The 23,245-nt window shown below is 38.5% G+C and overlaps 1 protein-coding gene across 3 annotated transcripts in view; it reads left to right on the top strand.

The window, feature by feature from the left end:
- LOC138840455 (serine/threonine-protein phosphatase with EF-hands 1-like) overlaps nucleotides 1-23,245 on the top strand; it is a 66,471-nt gene that overhangs the window by 39,424 nt on the left and 3,802 nt on the right. For all 3 annotated transcript variants that reach the window (XM_070040782.1, XM_070040783.1, XM_070040781.1), the window contains 9 exons: nucleotides 1,953-2,067; nucleotides 5,019-5,065; nucleotides 5,933-6,099; nucleotides 7,475-7,511; nucleotides 8,686-8,835; nucleotides 11,322-11,471; nucleotides 14,951-15,136; nucleotides 16,635-16,777; nucleotides 20,770-20,876. In XM_070040782.1, coding sequence (XP_069896883.1) covers nucleotides 1,953-2,067; nucleotides 5,019-5,065; nucleotides 5,933-6,099; nucleotides 7,475-7,511; nucleotides 8,686-8,835; nucleotides 11,322-11,471; nucleotides 14,951-15,136; nucleotides 16,635-16,777; nucleotides 20,770-20,876 — 1,102 coding nt within the window. The remainder of the gene's footprint in view (nucleotides 1-1,952; nucleotides 2,068-5,018; nucleotides 5,066-5,932; nucleotides 6,100-7,474; nucleotides 7,512-8,685; nucleotides 8,836-11,321; nucleotides 11,472-14,950; nucleotides 15,137-16,634; nucleotides 16,778-20,769; nucleotides 20,877-23,245) is intronic.

Raw genomic sequence — 23,245 nt, 5'->3', positions numbered from 1 at the left:
CAGGAGGCTGAGATCTGAGGATCACGGTTCAAAGCCAGCCCGGGCAGAAAAGTCTGTGAGATTCAGCTCCAATAAACCACTAGAAAACCGGAAGTGGTACTGTGGCTCAAGCGGTAGAGCACTCTCCTTGAGCTGAAGAGCACAGGGACAGGGGCTGGGAAGGTGGCTCAGTGGTAGAGCGCTTGCCTTGCATGCGTGAGGCCCTGGGTTCGATTCCTCAGCACCACATAAGCAAAAAGAAAAAAGCCAGAAGTGGTGCTGTGGCTCAAGTGGTAGAGTGCTAGCTTTGAGCTGAAGAGCTGAGGGATAGCACCCAGGCCCAGAGTTCAGGCCTCACAACCTGACCCCCCCCCCCAAAAAAAAAAAGAACACAAGGACAGCGCCCAGGCCAAGAGCTCAAGCCCCATGACCGACAAAAAGAAAAAAGAAAAAAAGAAAGAAAGAAAATGGACATTTCAGGACATCATGAGACAGGATGATTCAATATGTTCTACCTGCCTCAATCCATACCCACAACAATATTTTATTTATTTTTTTATTTGTGAAAATACCATACAGAGGGGTTACAATTACATGAGCAAGGTAATGAGTGCATTTCTTATTAAGCATCGTTGCCTCCTCCTTTGCTTCCCCTTCCCATCCCTTCCCATCTCCCCCTCTGCCTGCCACCCCCCCCCCAGCCAAAGTTGTAAAGTTCGTTTTTTGACATAATGTCTTATACATGTCATTGTTGCAATGGATCCACCTGTATCCCTATTTAAACAATTTGTTTTTTGCCTTCCCCTCCCCAAATTATACCAACATCAAATACAATGAAAACAGGGGTTATACTGTGGGGGAGGGACATACAAAGCAACAAAGAAATCATCTTATAAATATGTTAGAAACAATAGCAAGAAAGAAAAATCATTTGAGTCCTTATCTTGGGTTTCATTTCACCTAACATCAACTTATCTGACCCTTTCCCACAGCAATATTTGAAAGACGTGTAGCTATGACCCCCCTCTCAGCCTTGAGTAATTTAAACCAACTCTATCCAATACAGATATGTGAACCATATACTTAGAATTTTCTAGTAGTTACATTTCAAATGTAACACATGGAATCAATTTTGGTAGTTATTTCACTCAGAATGTGAAACATTACTTTAAAAAATAATCATATAAAAATGATTGTTGAGACACTTTACTTTTTTCTTCATACTAGGTGTTTGAAATCCAGTATGAACTTTACAGCACAACCCAAATCCAGCTAGCCTCATTCCAGGTGCCCAATAGCTCCATATAGTAGTGGTTGCCATCATTGGATATCTTAGTTCTAAGTAGAACTGGACCTTAAAGTTTTTTATCACTTGCAAAGTTTGTGAAGTAGTCCTCTCTCTGCTTACTGTATGTCTGACATAGGTATTTGCAATATTTTATAATAAAATAAAGGGGAGAAAAACATGCTGGATATTTTTTTAAGTCCAGGGAACTAACAGACTAAAACCACAAAACCATGGGCTCATTCATCAACACTATAACTAGAGGAGAGCAATGAGATAGTCATAAATATGAGAAAATCCAAGTGTCTTACTGTGTTTGGAGTATGTGTTGTAGTTAGGTTTTTCCATAAATGTACTTGCTGTTGTGAGCATTCTTAAAGCTGTAAACCAAATCTTCTCAAGCCTCCATGCCTGGGAGATGCCCCTGTCAGCCTGGCACTTGGGGGCTGAAGCAAGATTTTTTTTTAGAACATTTATTCATTCAGTTATTCACAAATACGTCCTGAGGTTTTTTTTTTTTTTTTTTAATATGCCATACACTGTGCTAGAATGATCAATTTGGGAACCATTTAGAGGTTATCTTAAAATGCATCAACCTAAATGTCTTCATATGTTTCATTTTTAGAATTTTCTATGTATTCATGTCTATGTATTCATTATGTCTATTTCCTCTGGTTTCTCCTCACAGGTACTTCATGCTCACTACGTGTTAGAGGTGCTATTTGAAACCAAGAAAATCCTGAGGAAAATGCCAAATTTCACACATGTAACAACTTCTCCCTCCAAGGAGATAACAATTTGTGGTAAGTTTTAGAGGAGAGTTATCAGATTGATAATTAGGAGCTTTTTGGTTCTATATCATATATTTGACTTGAAAAGTGCATCATTTGATGATAATTTAGAATTATTTATCATGATACTATTGTTGCCTGTCTTTGTTTTGTATTTATTTCACCCTCTGGTAGGAATTAATTATGTGAGTAATGAAAGAATGGATAGTTTTTATAAAGGCAGATAACATTTAACATGGAAAACAATCTGTGAGTGGAATAAGCTTCTTTTCCCTGTGACTAGCTCTCATTAACTTAATTTCATGTCACATTGTTAGGAAGAGAACCAAGGCAGGGTGGAGATGAAATTCTTTCCTGCCTTTGACTACTGTTTTAGATTTTTTCTGACTAGTCTCTGCAGGTTTTAAAAGAGTGGGAATATCCCAGAAATCCGTTTCTTGTTCTTCTACATAACAAGATTTATCACATAGTCCAGCCTGGCAAGATATCGCTTGAAGAAACAGTACACATTGAAATTCATCACAGTTGGTGCTCAGTGTGATTGCAACTGTTTGGGAGTGGGGAGTTTAGAAGGAACAATTCCCTTAACTTCTAATTAAGCCTTTAGGTTGCCAAACAGTGGTTGTTATTTTCCAAATTAATTTGACTTGCTCCTTTACTTTGACAAGTAAAAGTCAATTTGATAATCTAATTAAACCATTTCCATGTCTAGCATCTGATAGTGATGATAGCAGTACATCCTCAGGAAATGTCATGACTCAGATTTTTGAAATATCTCAAGGTTCAGTTCCAACCTAATGGGGCCACTACAGCTCTCTAGCATATGGTACATCTCAGCATGATGGCCTAGGCTTCTGCAGGCCTTACTTTTCATAGAAATAAAGAATTGGAGGCCATAAGGCTTACGAAGCCAGGGTTAGTCTTGCTATCTGAGTATATGTAACAGCCACAACACAGTGGGATCTGCTCCCATGTGCTTCCATTATACCTTTAGTTGCCATCACAGACCCAGAAAGAGACATATTTTTTCCTAGAAATATTTATCACAAGACTCACATAGTCACTCTTATTTTTAAACTAATAGCTTGATATATTTGCATGATTTCCTTTAGTTGTTTACCATATACATTTCCTATTACTGCCTCATTAAAAGAATGTCAAGTACTCACCAATTTTAAATTTCACATGCTACTGAGCTTATTTTCTAAAACTCTTCAAAAACTATGTATTAGCCAGATGTGATGGTGCTCTGTAAGCTTGGCACTTGGGAGCTGAAGCATTAATATTGTGAGGTCATAGACAGCCTGGACTACAATAAGACTGTCTCAAAAACAAAAGCTGAACACTTTGGGCTGAGAAGGTGGCTCAGTGGTAGAGTGCTTGCCTTGCATGCATGAGGCCCTGGGTTTGATTCCTCAGCATCACATAAGCAGAAAAAAAGGCCAGAAGTGGTGCTGTGGCTCAAGTGGTAGAGCACTCGCCTTGAGCTGAAGAGCTGAGGGACAGCACCCAGGCCCAGAGTTCAGGCCCCACGACCGGACCAAAAACAAAAACAAAAACAAAAAAAAGCTGAACACTTTGTTACTAAATTTGTTGTTGTTGTTGTTGATGGGGCTTGAACTCTGGGCCTGGGCACTGTCTCTTAGCTCTTCAGCTCAAGGCGAGCGCTCTGCCACTTCCAGCTATAAATGTTTTTATTGAGTTTGTGTAGTTCATTGGTTTCTATGGTAGGCCTTTGGGGATCTAGTGATGAGTTTTATAGATACCGTTACTGCTTTCCTAAGTATTATAATGTAGAGCATGCAGAGTAAATTGATAAAATCTAGAGTTTGGGTTTGTTGGTTTTGTGAGGGTTTTTTGATGGTTCTAGGATATGAACTCAGGAACTTAGGCTTGCTTGCAAGGGCTCCACTACTTGAGCTATTCTCCGTCCTTTTTGTTTTAGTTATTTTTCAGATAAGGCCTCATGTTTTTTGACAGGTACTCTCAGATCCTGTATTTCCTTGCACCATAACTGGCTTGTTTTTTTGTTTTTTGATTTTTTTTTTGCCCAACTTGGGGCTTGAACTCAGGGCCTAGGCTCTGTCCCTGAGCCTCTCTGTGCTCAAGGCTAGTGCTCTACTACTTAAGCCCCAGCATCACTTCTGGCTTTTTTTTAAAATAGTTTATTGGAGATAAGAGTCTCTTGGACTTTCTTGCCCGGGGTTGGCTTTGAACTGTGATCCTCAGATCTCAGCCTCCTGAGTAGTTAGGATTATAGACATCAGCCACTGGTGCCTGGCTTCATTATGGGCCTGTTTTATTGTGATGAAGTCTTGCTAACTTTTTTCCCAGGCCATTTGAGCTTCAGTCCTCCTGAACTCCAAGTAGCTGGGAATACACACATGCATTCTACCCAGCCTATATTTTTTTCTTTGAGTCAATGTCCTATTATGTACCTCAGATTCACCTTGAACTTGTAATATTTCTACTTCAACCTCCCAAGTGATAGGATTATATGTTTGTGCCACCATTCCCAACTTCTAAGTTCTTGAATTTTCAAGTGAAATAATGTTGGGTTTGAATTCCAGCTCTGATATTGGTTAGCTTGGTAGGTTCATAATTTACTTAGCTAATATGAGCCTCATTTGGAAAATGAGAATAATGAAAACAGTATTCATCTTATAGAACATTTATACGTACTGATCATGATCATTGAAGTACATGCATTCGCAAAATGCTTAACTCAATGTAAATGAACCCTTGCATAAATGACTGGAGTGAATAATATCATATATTGCCCCATTTACATAGGAGCACAAAAAAATGGTACCATGAAAACAGATTTCCTGCTGAATTAATATTGTAGTGTAAAATCCCAATGCCCTAGGAACACTGGGAGTATTTGAGGTTTACAACTTTATAACAAAATAAACATTGCATCTTGTTTTCTACTGAATAGTGATTTAAGAAAATTATTTCAGGTGATTTGCATGGGAGCCTGGAAGACCTTTTGTTGATCTTCTATAAGGTAAATGATTATTTTGCTAAGTATTTGTGCTTTTGTTGAAGGAGGGCAGTCTTATGGAAAATGGGAGTATTGGTTTTTAATAGTGTATACAAATACAGGTATGATAAACAGATACTAGATTTTAGTAAAGATTTGTTGAGGCATGTCTTGATTTTTTTATATGGTTCAAAATTTGTTATAAAAGTAATTGCCCAGGTGCTAGTAGCTCATTCCTGTAATCTTAGCTACTCAGGAGGCTAGAACCTAAGTATAGCAGGTTGAAGCCAGGAGGAAAGTCTGTAAGCCTCTTATATCTAGTAAACTACCAAAAGAGCTCGAAGTGGAAATATGTCTTAAATGGTAGAGGTCTAGCCTTGAGTGAAAAACCTCAGGGATAGCACCCTGGCCCTGAGTTCAAGCCCCAGCCTAGCACAAAAAAATGATCAGATTGCATTAATCAACTTCATTGCTGTTTATATATACAGTATACAATGTATAGATAGCAATTTGTATCTGATTGTCTTCATTGTCTTTAGTATGTCACAAATATCTAGGTTGTGCAAGATGAAGAACGAATTTGGTTTTTTATTAATTGTATTTAAATGAATAAATAATAAAATAATGTTTGAACTTAGGGCCTTGTACTTTCTAGTCAACACTGTACTCCTTGAGGCATATGTCTATGCCTTTTAAAATTTTAGTTATTTTTCAGATAAGATTGCACTTCATGTCAGCAATTCACTAAGAGGATATAAAAATTGTCAACATATATGCACTGAACATTGGCTTTATTCAGTTTCATAAATACCAAATATAAAAGCACAGATAGAACCCACCCGAAGGAAAGCATTCTTTTAACTGCTTGGTTTTCTCCCTCTCCTTCCACAGAATGGTCTTCCTTCAGAAAACAACTCATATATTTTTAATGGTGATTTTGTTGATCGAGGCAGAAATTCCATAGAAATCCTAATGGTCCTGTTTGTGAGTTTTCTTGTATACCCCAGTGACTTGCACTTGAACAGAGGGAACCATGAAGATTTTATGATGAATCTAAGGTACCCTTGGCTTTTAGATTTGCCTCCTTTATTTTCCACTCTAGAAAAAAACCACCATGCATAATTCCCAGAAGAGTTAGGGGTAAGGGTAAAGAAAAAGAGACAAGGAGAATCTCAAGGAAGGCTTCAATTCTTACTCCTGTTTACCACCCCGGTCTTTAGTGAAGTAAATGTAATTTGCTCTGAAGCCTAAATCCTATCTTTTATTCCAGTCCTGTTTTTACATCTTCCATTTATTCTGTTCTTTATCTGGCATGCCCACCTTTCACAGTCTACATGGTTGTTTTGGGGTATTTATGTTACACTAGATTTGCAGATGTGGCTGATTCTATGAGCAGACTTAGATGGAATCATTCTGTTGCTGTCTATTCTCTTGGTTTGCTCCAGATATTATACTAGAAATGGATACCATTTTGCACATATGTGTCTGTTTTTAAGAAATGATCTTTGCTTCTAGCCTAGCATAAACATTTTCAAGATTAGCGGTAATATAACACACTGGAGGTTTGAGGGTTAAAGATTCACTAAATGATTTAGTATTTTTTCTGAAAGGCATGGGAGGTGACAAATGTTCCTTTCATTTGCTTTTTTCCTTTTTGTCATTTTATGAAAACAAAATAGTTTGTTCTAGTGCAATAGTAGAAGGTATGGTATGTCTCATGCTTTTGGTATTGGGCTTTTGAATGTCTTGATCAAAGCTAAGTAGTTAATTTTTAAGGTGATTTTATGCATTTTATTGTTACTGTAAAGGTGATGTACAAAGGGGTTACAGTTATGTAAGTCAGGTATTGAGTACATTTCTTTTTGAATAGAGTCATGTCTTTCCTCATTTTCTCCTAGTTTTTTCCCTTCTGACCCCTCCCCCACAAGTTGTATAGTTCATTTTCAACATAGTGTCTAGTGAGTATCACTGCTGCATTAGAAGAGCCATGTTGTTATCTTCTAGGATTTTATTTTTGTCTGTTCAATCTTTTCTGTTTTTTCCCTTATCATTTACTCTAACATATTTAATGTCTGAGGGAAAAAATTATCTAAATGAAGAGACTTTGCCCACACAGCTTTCTCTAGCTGTCACAACACATTTCTCAAAAAAACACTTGGGGCCTTTATACAACCTGTGTCTACTACATATTTCTTAAGTTGCCTAATGATTGTTTCATGAAAATCTGTTTTCTTCCCTAAACTATCCTGTAAGCTGATTGCAAGTAGCGACATGCCAAGTAAAGACTCTAGTAAGTAATAGTTCCAACTTAAGTCTAGTTTCTTGATTCATAGTGCTGGTGCCAATGAATGTAAATATGGTTCCCCTTTTTGTATGACTCAGGTGAGTAGGAGTTATTAACAGTAAACAGTTTAAAATTCTCTTTTTCTTTAGGTATGGCTTCACACAAGAAGTTTTATATAAATACAAGGTAAGACTCATACTTTTTTACTTTTTTTTTTTTTGCTGTTTATGCATAGAAGTGAAAAGAGCCAGTAATGATGTGCTAACTATTCCGAATCTTTTCATCAAATTGAAATACAGTAAGAAGCCCTGGTCATGGTAGAGTCTTACATTTACTTTTTCATTGTGACTTTTGTGTTGGCTTCAGCAAAGATGAGTATATTCCATTGAAGGTTCCAACCTGGAGTTTATTTTAGTCAGCTGGATCCCAATTGGCATGATTATTGACAATAAACTCCTTGTAAAGCCAAAGAAATGACTGTCATAAAGAAAGAAGCACTGCCATATGGCACCCAGGGAGAATCACAGGGGAAAGTACCAGAATCAGTCCAAAGGCAGAGGGAGCTAGGTGGCATGGTTCAATTTGTAGAGTGATTGCCTCACTAACAGAAGACCCTGAAGTAGACAGAGAGACAGAGAAAGAAGAGAGAGAGGAGGGGAAGCCAGGGAAAACATGCACCAGAGCAGAGCATATATATTTATTTATTTAGATTTTATTATTATTTTCCTTGGAAGCTAAGGGCAAGTTATCTCAGTCTAATCAGGCTTAAGAATAACAAGTTTGAATAATGTCAGCTGGCTCGAGGTATAAGAGTTGTCTCTAGTTATTTGGTCCCTGGTTCCCTGAAGAATGGCTCTGAGTGGATAGTTCAATAAAAGAGGTCCTTGGAGATATAGACTCTGAACTGATTGGTGTACATATTCTTATCGGTAGCTATTAGATATTTCCTTCAGAGTAGTTAAGACCCCAAGAGATCAAAGTATCACAAGTACAGAATTAAAAAAAAAAAACAATTTCTATGTGTTAGCTGGTTAGTGACTCCTTGGTTACCTCATTTGGGTGGCATGAAAACTAGTGATTTTTTGTTGGTCATGGGGCCTGCACTCTGGGCCTGGGCACTGTTCCTTCAGCTCTTTAGCTCAAGGCAAGCGCTGTACCGCCTGAGCCACAGTGCCACTTCCGTTTTTTTCTGCTTATGTGGTGCTGAGGAATCAAACCCAGGGCCTCATGTATGCAAGGCAAGCACTCTATCACTGAGCCACCTTCCCAGCCCCAACTAGTGATTTTTATTCATATATTGGGACTATTCATTAAGTAAAATATATCAGGAAATCAAAATTTAATCAAGCTCTTATTACAGCTACATGGGAAACAAATCTTGAAAGTCTTAGAAGAAGTCTATACCTGGCTCCCAATTGGTACAATTATTGATGATGAAATCCTCATCATACATGGTGGAATATCAGAGTCTACAGACTTGAATTTACTCCACCGATTGGAAAGAAACAAAGTAAGTAGTAATATTTGCATGAATCTTATCTCAGAGACTTTAAATGGAATATGTGCATTCCTTCATTTTTCATTTTGAATTGATTTGTTTTAGTCATTGTTACAAGTGTGAAAGTACTACTAAAATTTTAAAGAAAACCTTTGCATGATACAGAACAAAGTGGGTAATTTCTATGTCTAGAAAAGGTTTCTTAAAAAATTCATGTTGAAAGTGGGAAAATGAAGAAGCCTTGGTATTTCATACTATTACTAGAAGTGAAAAATCTTGACGTTTAAAACTAAAATCTCAAGTTATTTATGGTATACTGTGGTAAAATATATATGACAAAATTTACCACTGCAACCTTTTTTAAAGTGTATATATAGATCAGCCACATTAAGTGCATTCACATCACTGTGAATGTACAGAACTTTTAATCTCCTTTGGTTGAAACTGTACCCATTAAACAGTAGTACTCCATTCTCCCAATTTTGCCACAGCAACTAATAATCTTTCCACATTTATGAATTTTATTACACTAGATGGCTCTTGTACATATAATTACCTAACACTTTATATCTGAATTGTGTGTACATGCACATGTGTGTGCATGCATGTGTGTGCCAGTTCTGGGGCCTGAACTCAGGACCTGGGTGCTGTCCCTGAGCTTTTTTGCTCAAAGCTAGCACTCTACCAGGTGAGCCACAGTTCCACTTCTGGGTTTTCAGTGGTTGATTGGAGATAGAGTATCATAGACGTTCCTCTCTGGACTTGCTTTGAACTATCCTCAGATCTCAGCCTTCTGAGTAGCTAGGATTACAGGTATGAGCCACTGGTGCCCAGCTTATGTCAGAATTTTTATGACTTCCTCTATATTTCAAATACATTGGATTAATTTTTTGGAATCTTTTAATTCTAAATAATCATAGTAAGTACAGCAGAAGCAAAACATTAGCCTGTAATAGAACCTCTCAGGAAAGCGTATACATGGTATGTGTAAAGATTCCACATAGTATAGGGATCATTGGGTGGGCCTTACAGGATAACTGGATTTATGTTTCTCCTTTACCAAAGTCAGGCTGAAGTCTCTAGACAAGGCAAAAGGGGAATGCCACATGAGAATGAGGAACAATAGCAGCTGTGGAGCTAATAATATGTGTGTGTGTGTGTGTGTGTGTGTGTGTGTGTGTGTGTGTGTGTGTGTGTGTGTGTGTGTGTGTGTGTGTGTGTGTGTGTGTGTGTGTGTGTGTGTGTGTGTGTATATAATATAGATTGATCTATCTATCTATCTATCTATCTATCTATCTATCTATCTATCTATCTATCTATCTATCTATCTATCATCTTAGTGAGAAACCTGAACCATTACCACTCACAACTGGTAGTCACCTTCCCACCAAAATGGGTAGGTGGACTCTAGAGCTGGCACTGAATTTGAGAGACAGTTGAATCTGAGATACTTGTCATACCTTGAAGTTTCATTCACATGAAGTTTCACACATGTGAATCACAATATTGTTGCTATTAGGCTGGGTGCTGGTGGTTCACGCCTATAATCCTAGCTACTCAGGAGGCTGAGATCTGAGGATCATGGTTGAGAGTTAGCCTAGGCAGGAAAATCCATGAGACTCTTATCTCCAATTAACCATCAGAAAACCGGAAGTGGTGCTGTGGCTCAAGTGGTTGAACAGTAGCCTTGAGCTGAAGAGCTGAGGGATAAGCGCCCAAGCCCAGAGTTCACAGCCCCATGACTGACAAAAAAATTGTTGCTATTATCTTTGCATCCTTTGAATTAATACAACCTTTAGACGATATCATGGGCTGTCTCATACACACACACACACACACACACACACACGCACACACACACACACACACACACACACACACACACACACACGTGTTGGTGTGGAAATTCCACAGTGGTGAAGGATTGGAGAAAGAGAAAATGGGATTGGACTGGAGGGGGGTTCTGAATACCAGAGACCAGGGGTGCCACTCAGCATCTTTGAGCATATCATTTGATTCATTTACTTGGTGGTGACTTGCTGAGCACCTACTATCTGAATTCAGGCATGGAGCCTGTTCCCTGGGGTCTGAGAGAGTCAGAGCTAGACAGTCAGGGAAGTGGGAAGCCGAAGACCAGGCAAGATTTGGCAGCAGGGAGGTAAAAAGAATCTTCATATTATTTTTAATATATTTTCTTTATCTAATTCACTGATAAAACCCAAGCACCTGGTATGTAGTGTTTTATACTTGTTGAATAACTCCTAAGAGGTTTAACATCAAAGCAGGTCAAACTTTAAATTGGTTTGAAACTTCTAACTGCATAGACTATAAACTGGATAGAAACTTTCTTACAACCCTTTTCTGAATACACTTTCTGGTTTACACCTGTTCTTGTGTAATTGTTAACAGTGCTGCCTCCTACTATTTAAAATGTCCCAGTAGCAATCAGTTTAAAGGCACAACAGATTATTTAATTAAAGTACATATTTACTTTGTAGATGAAAACTGTGTTGATGCCCCCCATGTCAGTGAATAGAGACCAAGCCGTGGACTTGAAGAAAGATAAAGCTGGTAAAATTATGGCCTCAGGGAAAGCCACTTCAAGCAATTCCTTATCTGAACAGTTATCAAAGCATGAATGGGAACAGGTAGGTAATCAAAGTGTTTACCAAAACAGGAATGAAATGACCAACTTACAAGATGTTGTGCCTTACAATGTATAATTTTAAATGACTTTACACTTGTTATCTGATCATGCCATTATCTCAGTAGCTTTGTCACTTGAGTCACACTTCAGAACCTTTTTGCTCCAGATTTTTTTTTCTGATGTGGACTGATGTTTTTCCTCAGGATGGGATTAGTACCTCAGTACACCTTACAGATGCCTCCCACAAGTTGTGATTATTGACATGAACAGTAGTTCATGCCTGGCTCTCATCACATTTTTTTTTTTTTTTTTTTTTTTTTTGTCGGGCGTGGGGCTTGAACTCTGGGCCTGGGCGCTGTCCTTCAGCTCTTCAGCTCAAGGCGAGCGCTCTACCACTTGAGCTACAGCGCCACTTCCGGTTTTCTGGTGGTTTATTGGAGATAGGAGTCTCACGGTCTCTCCTGCCCGGGCTGGCTTTGAACCGCGATCCTCAGATCTCAGCCTCCTGAGTAGCTAGGATTACAGGCCTGAGCCACCAGCGCCCGGCTCTCATCACATTTTTAGTACCTTTATTGAGATGTAATCTATATTTCATATAACTCGCCCATTTGAAATAAATAATCCAGTAGTTTTTAGTGTATTTACATCTGTCCAACTGTCACCATAATCTAATACTAAAACAATTTTATCATCCCCCAAAAATTCAAAATATTTGAATACTCACTCAACTCTATACTGCTCTCACCATGCTTAGGCAACTATTATATAATTTCTATCCTTATACATTTGCCTATTCTATGCAAAGTAGAAGCAAAAAAGATGTAGTCTAGAGGCAGTGGCTCATGTGTGTAATCATAGCTATTCAGGAGGCTGAGATCTGAGAATTGCTGTTCAAAACCAGCTTGAGCAGGAAAGTCCACAATACTCTTATCTCCAGTTAACTGTTCAAAAGCCAGAAATGGGTTGTGGCTAGACAGTAGAGCAATAGCCTTGAGGACAAAAGCTCGGGGACAGTGTACAGGCTCTGACCTCAAGCTCAGCCTTGGGATTGGTTCTTCTTTTGTGGGTCATGGGACTTGAACTCTGGGCCTTGGCGCTGTCCTTCAGCTCAAGGCGAGCGCTTTACCACTTGAGTCACAGTGCCACTTCTAGTTTTCTGATGGTTGATTGGAAATAATAGTCTCACAGACTTTCCTTGCCCAGGCTGGTTTTGAACCGCGATCCTTAGATCTCAGCCTCCCGAGTAGCTAGAATTATAGGTGTGAGTGCCCGGCTAACAAGATGTTCTTTAGGTTCCTCTATATCGTATCATGTGTCAGTATCTATTTCTTTTTTACTAGTGAAACATATTCTATAGTAAGAATAGACATTTATCAGTTGATGGAAATAGGGGTTATATCTATTTTTTGGATATTGCAAGTAATACTCATCTGAACACTCACACATTTTTCTATATATCCAGTTTCAGCATATTTATAGGAGTAGAATTGCTGGGTGGAAAGACAACTATAAAGATAAACATTTTGAGAAATCCCTAGCCCATTTTCCCAAGCAGTATATCATTTACATTCCTACCGGCAAAGTATAAGAGGTCCAATTTCTCAGCTTCCTCACCAGCACCTATAATCTGTGTACATGTACATTTTTTCACATGTATGTGTGTATGTGTGCTGGAGATTAAACCCAGGGACTCACACATGCTTAACCATGGAGCTATACCTCTAAAACCCAGCAAACTAAAGGGATTATATGTATCCATTTGTAGGGTAGAATGTACAATATTGGAACTGAGTTGGAGACAGGATTCTAGGCTGACTCTTCTTTAGGTAGCTTTAATTCTCACCTCAGCCACTCATCAGAAACTCAAAATGCCTTGCAGAAAGTGTGCCTTTTACATGGTTTCTCTAGTGATAACCAGGTGCTGATCCTTCCAGAGTGGTTCTCTTGCTAGTTCTGTTCTTCCCATCACACTGTCCTTTTTCTCACTTATTTACAGCTCCTCTTCAGTACCAAACCTGCTGATGGTTACACAACCAATTTACTAGAACCACTATTTCTGGTCCTCTTGTGAAGATCTGATTTGGACCCAGTAGAATAACAATAGTTCAATTACAGGCTATTTCATGGCCTTAAAAGGGACATATGGGTGTGGAGAGCTGAGAGATTTAGCTTAGTGGCAGAACATTTTCCTGGTATGTGTGAGACACTGGGTTCAGTCTACAGCACATACTCTCCATCTCAAAACACAAGATGGCAACAAGAACAAACTGAAAAATATAAACTTTTAGAACCATAGTTGATTACAAATTTGAGGTACTTTACATGCCAACTGGCCTAGATGAAAAATCTTTAAAATGAGAACCAGACCATCTTCTTGAGGTTGTCACTATCTTTCATCACAAAGATAGTTTCCCTATAGTTCTTTAAGTTCTTATAGGAGAAGTGGAAATAAAGAAAGAACTTTATTTAAATCAGAGCCACAAAGAGCCTGCAGAGCCACTGATTTTGTATGAAAAATATTCTTAGAAACTTGAGACTTCATTTCTTGCCATTGTGTTACCTGCATTTGCCTCTTCCAGCCCCCATAAGAAATGTTGTGCTAATTAAATGCAGATTTAGGCAAACACCTGGTAGTATCTAGTTAGTGTCACATGTATTACTGAAATTTAGAATGTCCTTATGAAGGGGGCAGGCCTTGAGAGATATGTTAGGGATAAGGTTGGATTAATAGTTTTCTCTATTTGTGGCTAGAAAAAGCAAGAACTCGGGCTCAACAGGAAAGAAAGCATGTACCCAAGCCTGAAGTGTAAGTTATAGCTAATCTCTAGGAACATAATAAGAATGCCTAATGTGAACTCTGTTCCAGTGGCTCAATCCTAACTACTAAAGAGACTGAGATCTTAGGATTGAAGTTCGAAGTAAGCAGGGGCTGAAAAGTCCATGATATTCTTATCTCCAATTTACTGCAAAAAGCCAGAAGTGATGATGTAGCTGAAGTGATAGAGTTATCAGTCTTGAAAGAAAAAGCCACCGGAGAATGCCCTGACCCTGAGTTCAGGTACTAGTTCTAACATATAAAAAGAAAAGGAATGTATGTGTTCATTGTGGGAAGTTACTATGTCCTCTTGAGTATGACAGTTACTATCTTAAGAGAAAAAAAAAACCTTGTGGATTCAACAATTGTGAAACAACAAATGAAAATTTTCAAACATTCTTTACAGTTACCGAGCATTGCTATCTTGGACATTGATGGTTGCTGAACTGGTTATTGGGGATGAGCAGAAAAGTGGGATACTAATGGGCATTATAATTATGATGGAAAGGAGGGTACATGAAAGAAATGTGTCTGAACAATTTTGAGGAAAGAATGAGGAATATTCTTTGGGAACCTTGGGTTAAATTTCTGGAAAATAGGTTGGAATCTGGCAAGACAGATTCATATTTGTAAGTAGTAGCCTAATTTGGTTTTATTGTCCCAAGGTTATTGACCTTCTGTGGAGTGACCCCAGAGGCAAGGATGGCTGTTATCCAAACACAAGTCGAGGAGGGGGCTGCTACTTTGGACCAGATGTTACTGCCAAATTTCTTAGTAAATACCACTTGAAGACGATCATTAGATCTCATGAGTGCAAGCCTGATGGGTATGATATCTGCCATGATGGAAAGGTGAGCTGACATCACTGGTGACACCCTCAACCCACCTGTAGTGCTTTCTGCACAGTTGGTTCTGTCTGACCTAGAAGCTCAGGAGAGGATACCTTCCTCAGTGATAAACAGAAACTAGAGACTGCAGGTTTCACCTAGATTACTTGAAGGAGCCTCATTGTCACTATATCCCAAGCAAGATTTGTCTCATTTCCTGATGTTCACTTGTCCCAGAAACAAATTCTGTTACATGATACTACGTACATGTTCAGGATAGCTATTTCCACTGCTTTCCTCAGCAAGCATATGAAAGGCAGCAGTGAAGCCTCTCTTTGCACGTTCCCTGTGTAGAACAAAAGACCCAAAACACAGGGCTGGGAAGGTGGCTCAGTGGTAGAACACTTGCCTTGCATGCATGAGGCCCTGGGTTCGATTCTTCAGCACCACATAAGCAAAAAGAAAAAAGCCGGAAGTGGTGCTATGGCTCAAGTGGTAGAGCGCTAGCCTTGAGCTGAAGAGCTGAGGGACAGTGCCCAGGCCCAGAGTTCAGGCCCCATGACTGACCAAAAAAAAACAAAAACAAAAAACCAAGACCCAAAACACAGTTCTTTCCAATGGCAGATGAGGCAGTTTCCCGCAGGTTGCTCTTCATGGTCAGTTGAGAGACAGCCACTGAAGTGGAGTCTGATGTCCCCCTTCAGTGGTGTCAGTAAGGCTAGAAGTGGTGTCCTGGGCTACCTCTGTTTCCATAGTGAACAGCAGTAAATAAGAATGAATTCCAGATTGGATAGCACTTCTTTCCATAGCAATGCTTTCCTTAATTCTATTGACTTATTTTAGGCTAATACTAACATTGCAAGATGATTTAAGATTTCTTTGTTAAGAGAAAGTGGAAAACATGGTGGCTTATCTGAAGTGATAAGCTCAGTAGGACAGAACTGGGCCAGGTTCCCCGGTATCGAGTACTTTCTGCATTTTTACCATGTTCACAGCAAGTTCTATATGAAGATAGTGACTGGTCCCTTATTCCATCCGTTATTTCTCTGCACTTGAAGCTCTAGTCTTGTGGGGCTCTGAACTTGCTTAATTGGTCTTACACTGGGGATTTGGATGAGTAATTAGGACCTGTATACTGGAGATGTGAGTGACAAAGCTTTCATTTATTCCAGTGGAAGTCATGCCAGACTTGGATAATTTTTTTCTGGGCCTAGGACTTGAACTCATGGCCTGGGTGCTGTCCCTCTGAGTTTCTTTTGCTCAAGGTTAGTGCTCTACCACTGGAGCCACAGCTCTACCTCTCTCTTCTTTTGTAGTTTATTGGAGATATGAGTCTCACAGACTTTCCTGCCTGAGCTGGCTTTAAAATGCAATCCTCATATCTCAGCCTCCCCTGAGTAGCTAGAATTAAAGGGGTGAGCCATCAGTGCACAGCTGCTTTGTGTGCTTTTTAAGAATTAAACTATTTCTGACTTTTTTAAGAACTAATTTTATGAAGCTTACCCTTTTTTTCTGTAATCAGGTCATTACTGTCTTTTCTGCTTCTGATTATTATGAAGAAGGCAGCAATCGAGGAGCCTATATTAGACTGGCTCATGACATGGCTCCACGTTTTTTCCAGTACCGAGCAACTAGTGCATCATGCCTGAGCCCTCTTTACCAAAGGTATGTATGTTCTGAGAATGCCAGGGATTAGGTATTGGTGATTTGTTAAAACAGTACCAAGTAACTAAGAGCAATCATACAAATCAAGGCATAAACTAATGTGGAAACTTCCAGGCATTAACAAATAGTGATTGTACCTAGGTTTGATAACAAAAGGAACAACTTTCAATCCCTAAGCAGTCATTACTCATATAACCAAGTAAACTAAAAGGCCTTCACTCAGTTCCTTCACTTACAACCTCTGTTGCACAACCTCCCCATCTAATCTTGCCCCCTTCTTTTTTCTACCCAGAAATGTATATGACTGAAATGTTCAGTATGTCTCCATGTGGTGATATTCATTGCTTATCCTTTTTTCCCAGAAACATTCTTTTTAATATTTTTATATATTTCAAAACCATTAAATTATTACCAAATGAGAAAAGAAATATAAATAAAACGTTAATTGCCTGTCACTCCCTTCTCAGACTTTTTCCACACAATAATTAAAATTAATGCAAGAGATTTCTTCTACCCTTTTATTTTTGCTCCTATAGAGTAACCAAATAATTATCAATATGTTGTATTAAATAACATATGAGCATCTGCTAATTGTCTGGTACTGTTCTAGGTATAAGTTTAGGCATATCGATAGACAAAACATGCAAAGTCCCCTCATCAAATACATTTTATCTTTGGATAGAGCTTGCTTTGAACATGGTAGAAATGCAGAAAGTACTTGTTGACAACCAGGAACCTGGCCCAGTTCTGTTCTACTGAGCATATCACTTCAGATAAGCCACTGTGTTTTCTGTTTACTCAGAACAAATCTTAAAATCATCTTGCACAATAGTAAACAACATACATGCTGTGTTTTTTTTCCCACAATGATAGAATTTGTTTTGTCCTGTTGTTTTACCCTACAGGACATTTGGGTACCTCATGCCTGTAATCCTAGCTACTCAGAATGCTGATCTGATGATCATGGGTTTGAACCAGCTTGGGAAGCAAATCCAAGAGATTTGCTTTGAGCTAAGAAGCTCAAATTCACCAGTAATAAACTGGAAGTTGAGGCATAACTCAAGTAGAAGAGAGCCAGCTTTGAGCATAAAAGCCAAGTAAGGTAGTGGGGCCAGGATTTCAAGTCTCAGTACCAGCACACAAACACAAAATGAATTTGTTGTACTCTTTGACAACTGACTTTACCCCTAACTATTATATAATGGATATCACTTCAAGATAGGTTACATAAACCTATTTAATTATTTTAGCAGATTCCTAATATTGTACATATGTGTGATATAGTTACGGAGTTACTAAATCTTCAACTGATAGCATCCAGGTTTCTTCCAAGATTTTGCTTTAAAAATAGTGCTACAAGCTGGGTGCCATTGGCTCACACCTGTAATCCTAGCTACTCAGGAGGCTGAGATCTGAGGATTATAGTTTTGAAGCCAGTCCAGTCAGGAAAGTCTGTGAGACTCTTATCTCCATTAAACTACCAAAAACAAAAAAGCCTGGGTGGAGTTGTGGCTCAAGTGGTACCCTTGAGCTAAAGAAGCTCAGGGACAGTGCCCAAGCCCTGAGTTCAAGCTCCAGTACCAGCACCAAAAAAAAAAAAGAGAAAGAGAGAGAAGGGGAGGGGAGGGGCAGGCAGGGGGGAAGAGAGAGGAGGGGAGAAGAGAGGAGAGGAGAGAAAAGAGAAGAAAGAAAAGAAAGCAAGAAAGAGTGCTGTAAAATTATACCTACCTCTAAAGAAAGGTACGCAACTCAAAATGTAAAATCAAAAAGATATAAATTTACCAGGTGCCAATGGCTCACACTTATAATCCTGTCCAGTCAGGAGGCTGAGACCTGAGGATCAGGGTTCAAAGCCAGACTGAGCAGGAAAGTCCAGACTCTTATCTCCAATAAACTACTTAGAAAAAGCCGAGGTGATGGTGTGGCTCAAGTGATCGAGTGCTAGTCTTGAGCACAGAGAGGCTTAGGGACTGAGCCCAGGCCCTGAGTACAAGCCCCAGGACGGGCACAAATAATTGAAATTAAAAAATGCACATATTCTATGCAATACTCTAAAACCTGTGAATCTCAGACATCTGAAATATTGCTATTCTCATGCATTTTGGATAAAGCCTATTTGGTCTATAGTATGTTTTAAAACTAAGAATTGAGAATTGAACATCTTTTAAAGTTCCTTTTAAGGTTCCTCTCTTTTGATTTACATATGAATTTTAGAATCATCTTGTCAACTTGCCAAAAAACGTCAAAATGGGAATTTATCACAGTATATCTTGAGTCTGTAGATTGTTGTGTGCATTTTCATTTTAACAATACTAAGTCTCCTAATAATCGTAGATATGGAATGTTGTTCAACTTATTTAGATTTTGTATAAATACTTTCAATGGTGTTTCATACTTTTCAGTATATAAATCTTAGACTTAAATTTGTTAAATTTATTTATGTTTTATTGTAAAGATACTATACAGAGGGTTACAGTTACATGAGTAGGGTAATGAGGACACTTCCTATTGAGTATTGTTACCCCCTCCATTGTGTTAAATTTATTTCTAAGAGTTCTTTTTGGTGCTATAGTGGAGCTATCTTATGAATTCCTTTTTGGATTGTTCATTTCCAATATCTAGACTTATAACTGACTTTCATGTATGAACCTCATTTATACAATCTTACTGAACATTGAATTTGGTCTTTTAGTTTTTAGTGAATTTCTTGGGATTTTCCATCCAGTAGACCTTTGATAACCCTCGAACCATCTAGGAAACCACCATTAGGAAACATTGTGAATACTCAGGAAGTATGCAGTTCAGTACTCTACCGTGGATGCTTGATTCGCTTTTCCCAGATGCTGTGCAATTTCCACTAAAGACATTGTGTATTTCAAGAAATCTGAAAAATTCACTCTGTCACTTACATTGTAAGCCCATTTTGGCCTTGGAGGATTACTATAACTTTTACATTGCTTTTTTAGCACCATTTGCTGTTGGGGTTGTTTATTTCATAATTGCACGGCAGGGAAACACTCAACAGATCACACAATCATTTAAGTACAGCTGATGATAATGAAGGTCTATGACTGACTAATGAGAGCTTCTCCACTTCAATTGAGGTAACACATAAAGTTTTATGTTAAAAAGTTTATTAATCGCCAGGCACTGGTGGCTCATTCCTGTAATCCTAGCTACTCGGGAGGAGATCTGAGGATTGCGGTTCAAAGCCAGCCCGGACAGGAAAGACCATGAGACTCTTAATAAACCACCAGAAAACCAGAAGTGGCACTGTGGCTCAAGTGGTAGAGAGCTAGCCTTAAGTTGAAGAGCTGAGGGACAGCTTCTAGGCCCAGAGTTCAAGCCCCATGAACAACAACAAAAAAGTTTATTAATCATAGCTGTTTTTCCTTGATTCAAACTGTTTTCCCATATAACAGAAGCCCTAGGAACCCATAGAATATGTGTATTACTAATTGGATATACAATCTAGCTGCCCTTTCCAAACTGGAATCTGATTATTAAGGGACTGGACTCTGAGCTACTCCAAGGGATGGGAAGCAAGAAACAATATTCTCAGGGAGGGTGGATGCTGTTGATGCCACTAGGCAGATTTGAATGCTGTACACTGGTCCAGCATAACTGGTTCACCCTGTTCACTGAGCAAGTTCTGCCCAGCACAGATAATAGAATCCTAGAACACCATGCTTACTTAGTGGTACATGTCTATGCTCACAATTATAGTAAATATCATTCTCATGACAGATGGATAAAGATGAAATTGAAGATGGATTGTGAGTTCCCAGGCTCACCTGAGATACTTAGATCTTGACTCAAAAAGAAAATGCACACATATACACATGTGTGTGTGTGTATACTGACAAGTTACATAGTATATATAAATTGAGGTGATTTAAGTCAGGAAATAGTAAGTGGTAACAGAACATTAAAACAAAAGATACCAGGGTAATTTATGTAACGTCTACCTAATTATGGTCTTCTTCTCACAGGGTGGAAGTTATGGAATACAGTGCCATCAGAATATTAAAAGAGAGAATAATTGCACGAAAAACTGACCTCATACGTGCTTTCCAGCTTCGAGACCACAGTAGATCAGGTAGTAAAATTGTAAAATGCTTCCATTTGTTAGCATATCAGGTTATGTACAGACTCCTTCCTTCTTTCCTTCCTTCCTTCCTTCCTTCCTTCCTTCCTTCCTTCCTTCCTTCCTTCCTTCTTTCCTCCTTCCCTCCTTCCCTCCTTCCCCCCTTCCTTCCTTCCTTCCTTCCCCCTTCTCTCTGTTTTGCTTTTTTGGAATTTCATTTCTGTTTCTCCTAGAAAAAAAGTTGCTGAATGAGAGCATAAGGCCAAGAGTCCATGCTCCATTTGTGGAACATGTACACATGCAGATGGACACACACACATTTATACACGCTTTTAATCTATTCATTCAAAAGAAGCATATCTCTCTTTTTTCAGTAAGGTTCCTTTAATTCAGAAAACTAATAACCCTGATTTGGACTTCTTTTCTACAAGAATATTAATAACCAGTTCAATTCTAGAGGCTGCTTAATTATCATATATTTATCAGCTTCATAGTATGGTAAATATCCTGGTTGCATCTATACTTCTATGAAAGATTATTTGAGTAAGGAATGGTGATACAAATCTGTAACCCTGAGGAATTAGGATTGTAAGTTGAGCCGAGCCTGGGCTAAATAATCAGACCTAGTATTAAAAAAAGAAAAAAAATATTTTCACCATGTGGGAAAGCATGGAGCAACAAACTAGCACAAAAGACTGAATTATCTTGTGACAGTTGCTAATATTGTTATAATACTCATCCTGAGGCTACATGCTCCCGTATAGTAGAAAAATGGAAGCACTGTGTTGGGAGTTCCACATTTTGTCTCTACTCTAAATATTACTAAATTCTCTTAAGTCTATAATGCTGACTCCTGGCAAGTATGTCTAATTTTAGGCACTGGTATATCCAGAGTTTAAGATGAACAATTATGTACTGTTAACCTAAATATTACTAAACAGTAGCATGAGTGGGAGCCAGGAGAAAAAACAAACAGCATATTTGGCTCTCCATGGACATCAGATATTGGAATTATCAAACATAAAATATAAAATGTCTAGAGAAATAAAAAAGAAGAATTACAAAGATGAAGCATTATGGACAATGAAAGCCAGGCATAGTGACAGATGCCTACAATCCCAACCACTTGGGGAGTGGAGGTAAGAGGATTGTGAGTGGAAATCGTGTCTCAAAAATAAAAAGTAGGCAGGACATTGGTGGCTCATGCCTAGCTACTTAGGAGACTGAGATCTGAACATCACAAGATTCAGAGCCAGCCCAGTCAGGAAAGTGTCTGAGACTCTTATCTTCAGTTAGCTACCAAAAAGCTGGAAGTGGCACTGTGTCACAAACTGGCAGAATGCTAGCCTTGAAACAAAAGCCCAGGGACACTGCCTAGGCCCTGAGTTCAAGCCCCAGGACTGGAAAAAAATAATTAAAAAAAAAGGGCTGAGTACATAACTCAATGTTTCACTGCTTGCCTACTATGCACAAAGATCCTAGGTTCAATCCCTACCAGTACTCACACACACAAAAAGAGCCTTGAATAGTGAATGGGCTACATAACCTTGACCCTTCCTCAAAGCAAGAATGAAAACCAAACCAAGAAAAAGCAACACCAAAGAACTGTGAAGAGATAGGAACAGAAAGATGAAAAAGTTTGGCAAACATCTAAACAAGTAAAGGTTTACCACATAATCAGGGTGCCCAGAAGAGAATAGAATGTGAGAAGGAATGCATTTAATCTGATACTGCTTGAGAATATCCATGAATTTATGAAAAATTCAGAGTACTAGGTAAAGAGAAGTGATGGTATTCAACAAGGATAAATAAAATTAAGTCCACAATTGGACTAAAGCTACAATACCAAAGATGAATTCTTAAAAGAAGGCAAATAGCAAACATATTGCTAAAAAGACTAATCATTCTAAAAAGAATCCATGAGACAGTGAATTTTATACATACATATATTATATATATATATGTTTGTAAATTGATGTAGAAAAACACTATGAGAAAACTAACAAAACTGGAGCAGCAACTCCATTAACAGCATGCAAAATAAACTAAGTAAATACATATTACTAGAAATAAAAGGGATGCTCCATGATTTATGTATGTATCTACATATATACATATTCTGCTTTGATTTCAAATCTTTTATACTCATAAATTTTTTTGGTTAATCACAACAATGCAAAATGTAAGAGCCCAAATGAGATTTCTTCCATGTCACAGGAGGGGTAAGATTGTAGACTAGGCAAAGACTGTCTCTGTTTATTCCTCCCTCAGGTTTCTTGGGCTTAATAGGTAGCACAGATCATGGAGAACACCAGATTCCCAGGCCTCAAAAACTTGGGGTACACTATGGCTATGCTTGACATCTTATATGTTTTGGTCAC

This window comes from Dipodomys merriami, unplaced genomic scaffold (genome assembly GCF_024711535.1).
Source record: "Dipodomys merriami isolate MVZ:Mamm:240054 unplaced genomic scaffold, mDipMer1.0.p SCAF_3, whole genome shotgun sequence".
NCBI classification, from domain to species: domain Eukaryota; kingdom Metazoa; phylum Chordata; class Mammalia; order Rodentia; family Heteromyidae; genus Dipodomys; species Dipodomys merriami.
Note: the sequence above shows the minus strand (reverse complement) of the source record. Positions and strands in the feature narration are given on the sequence as shown.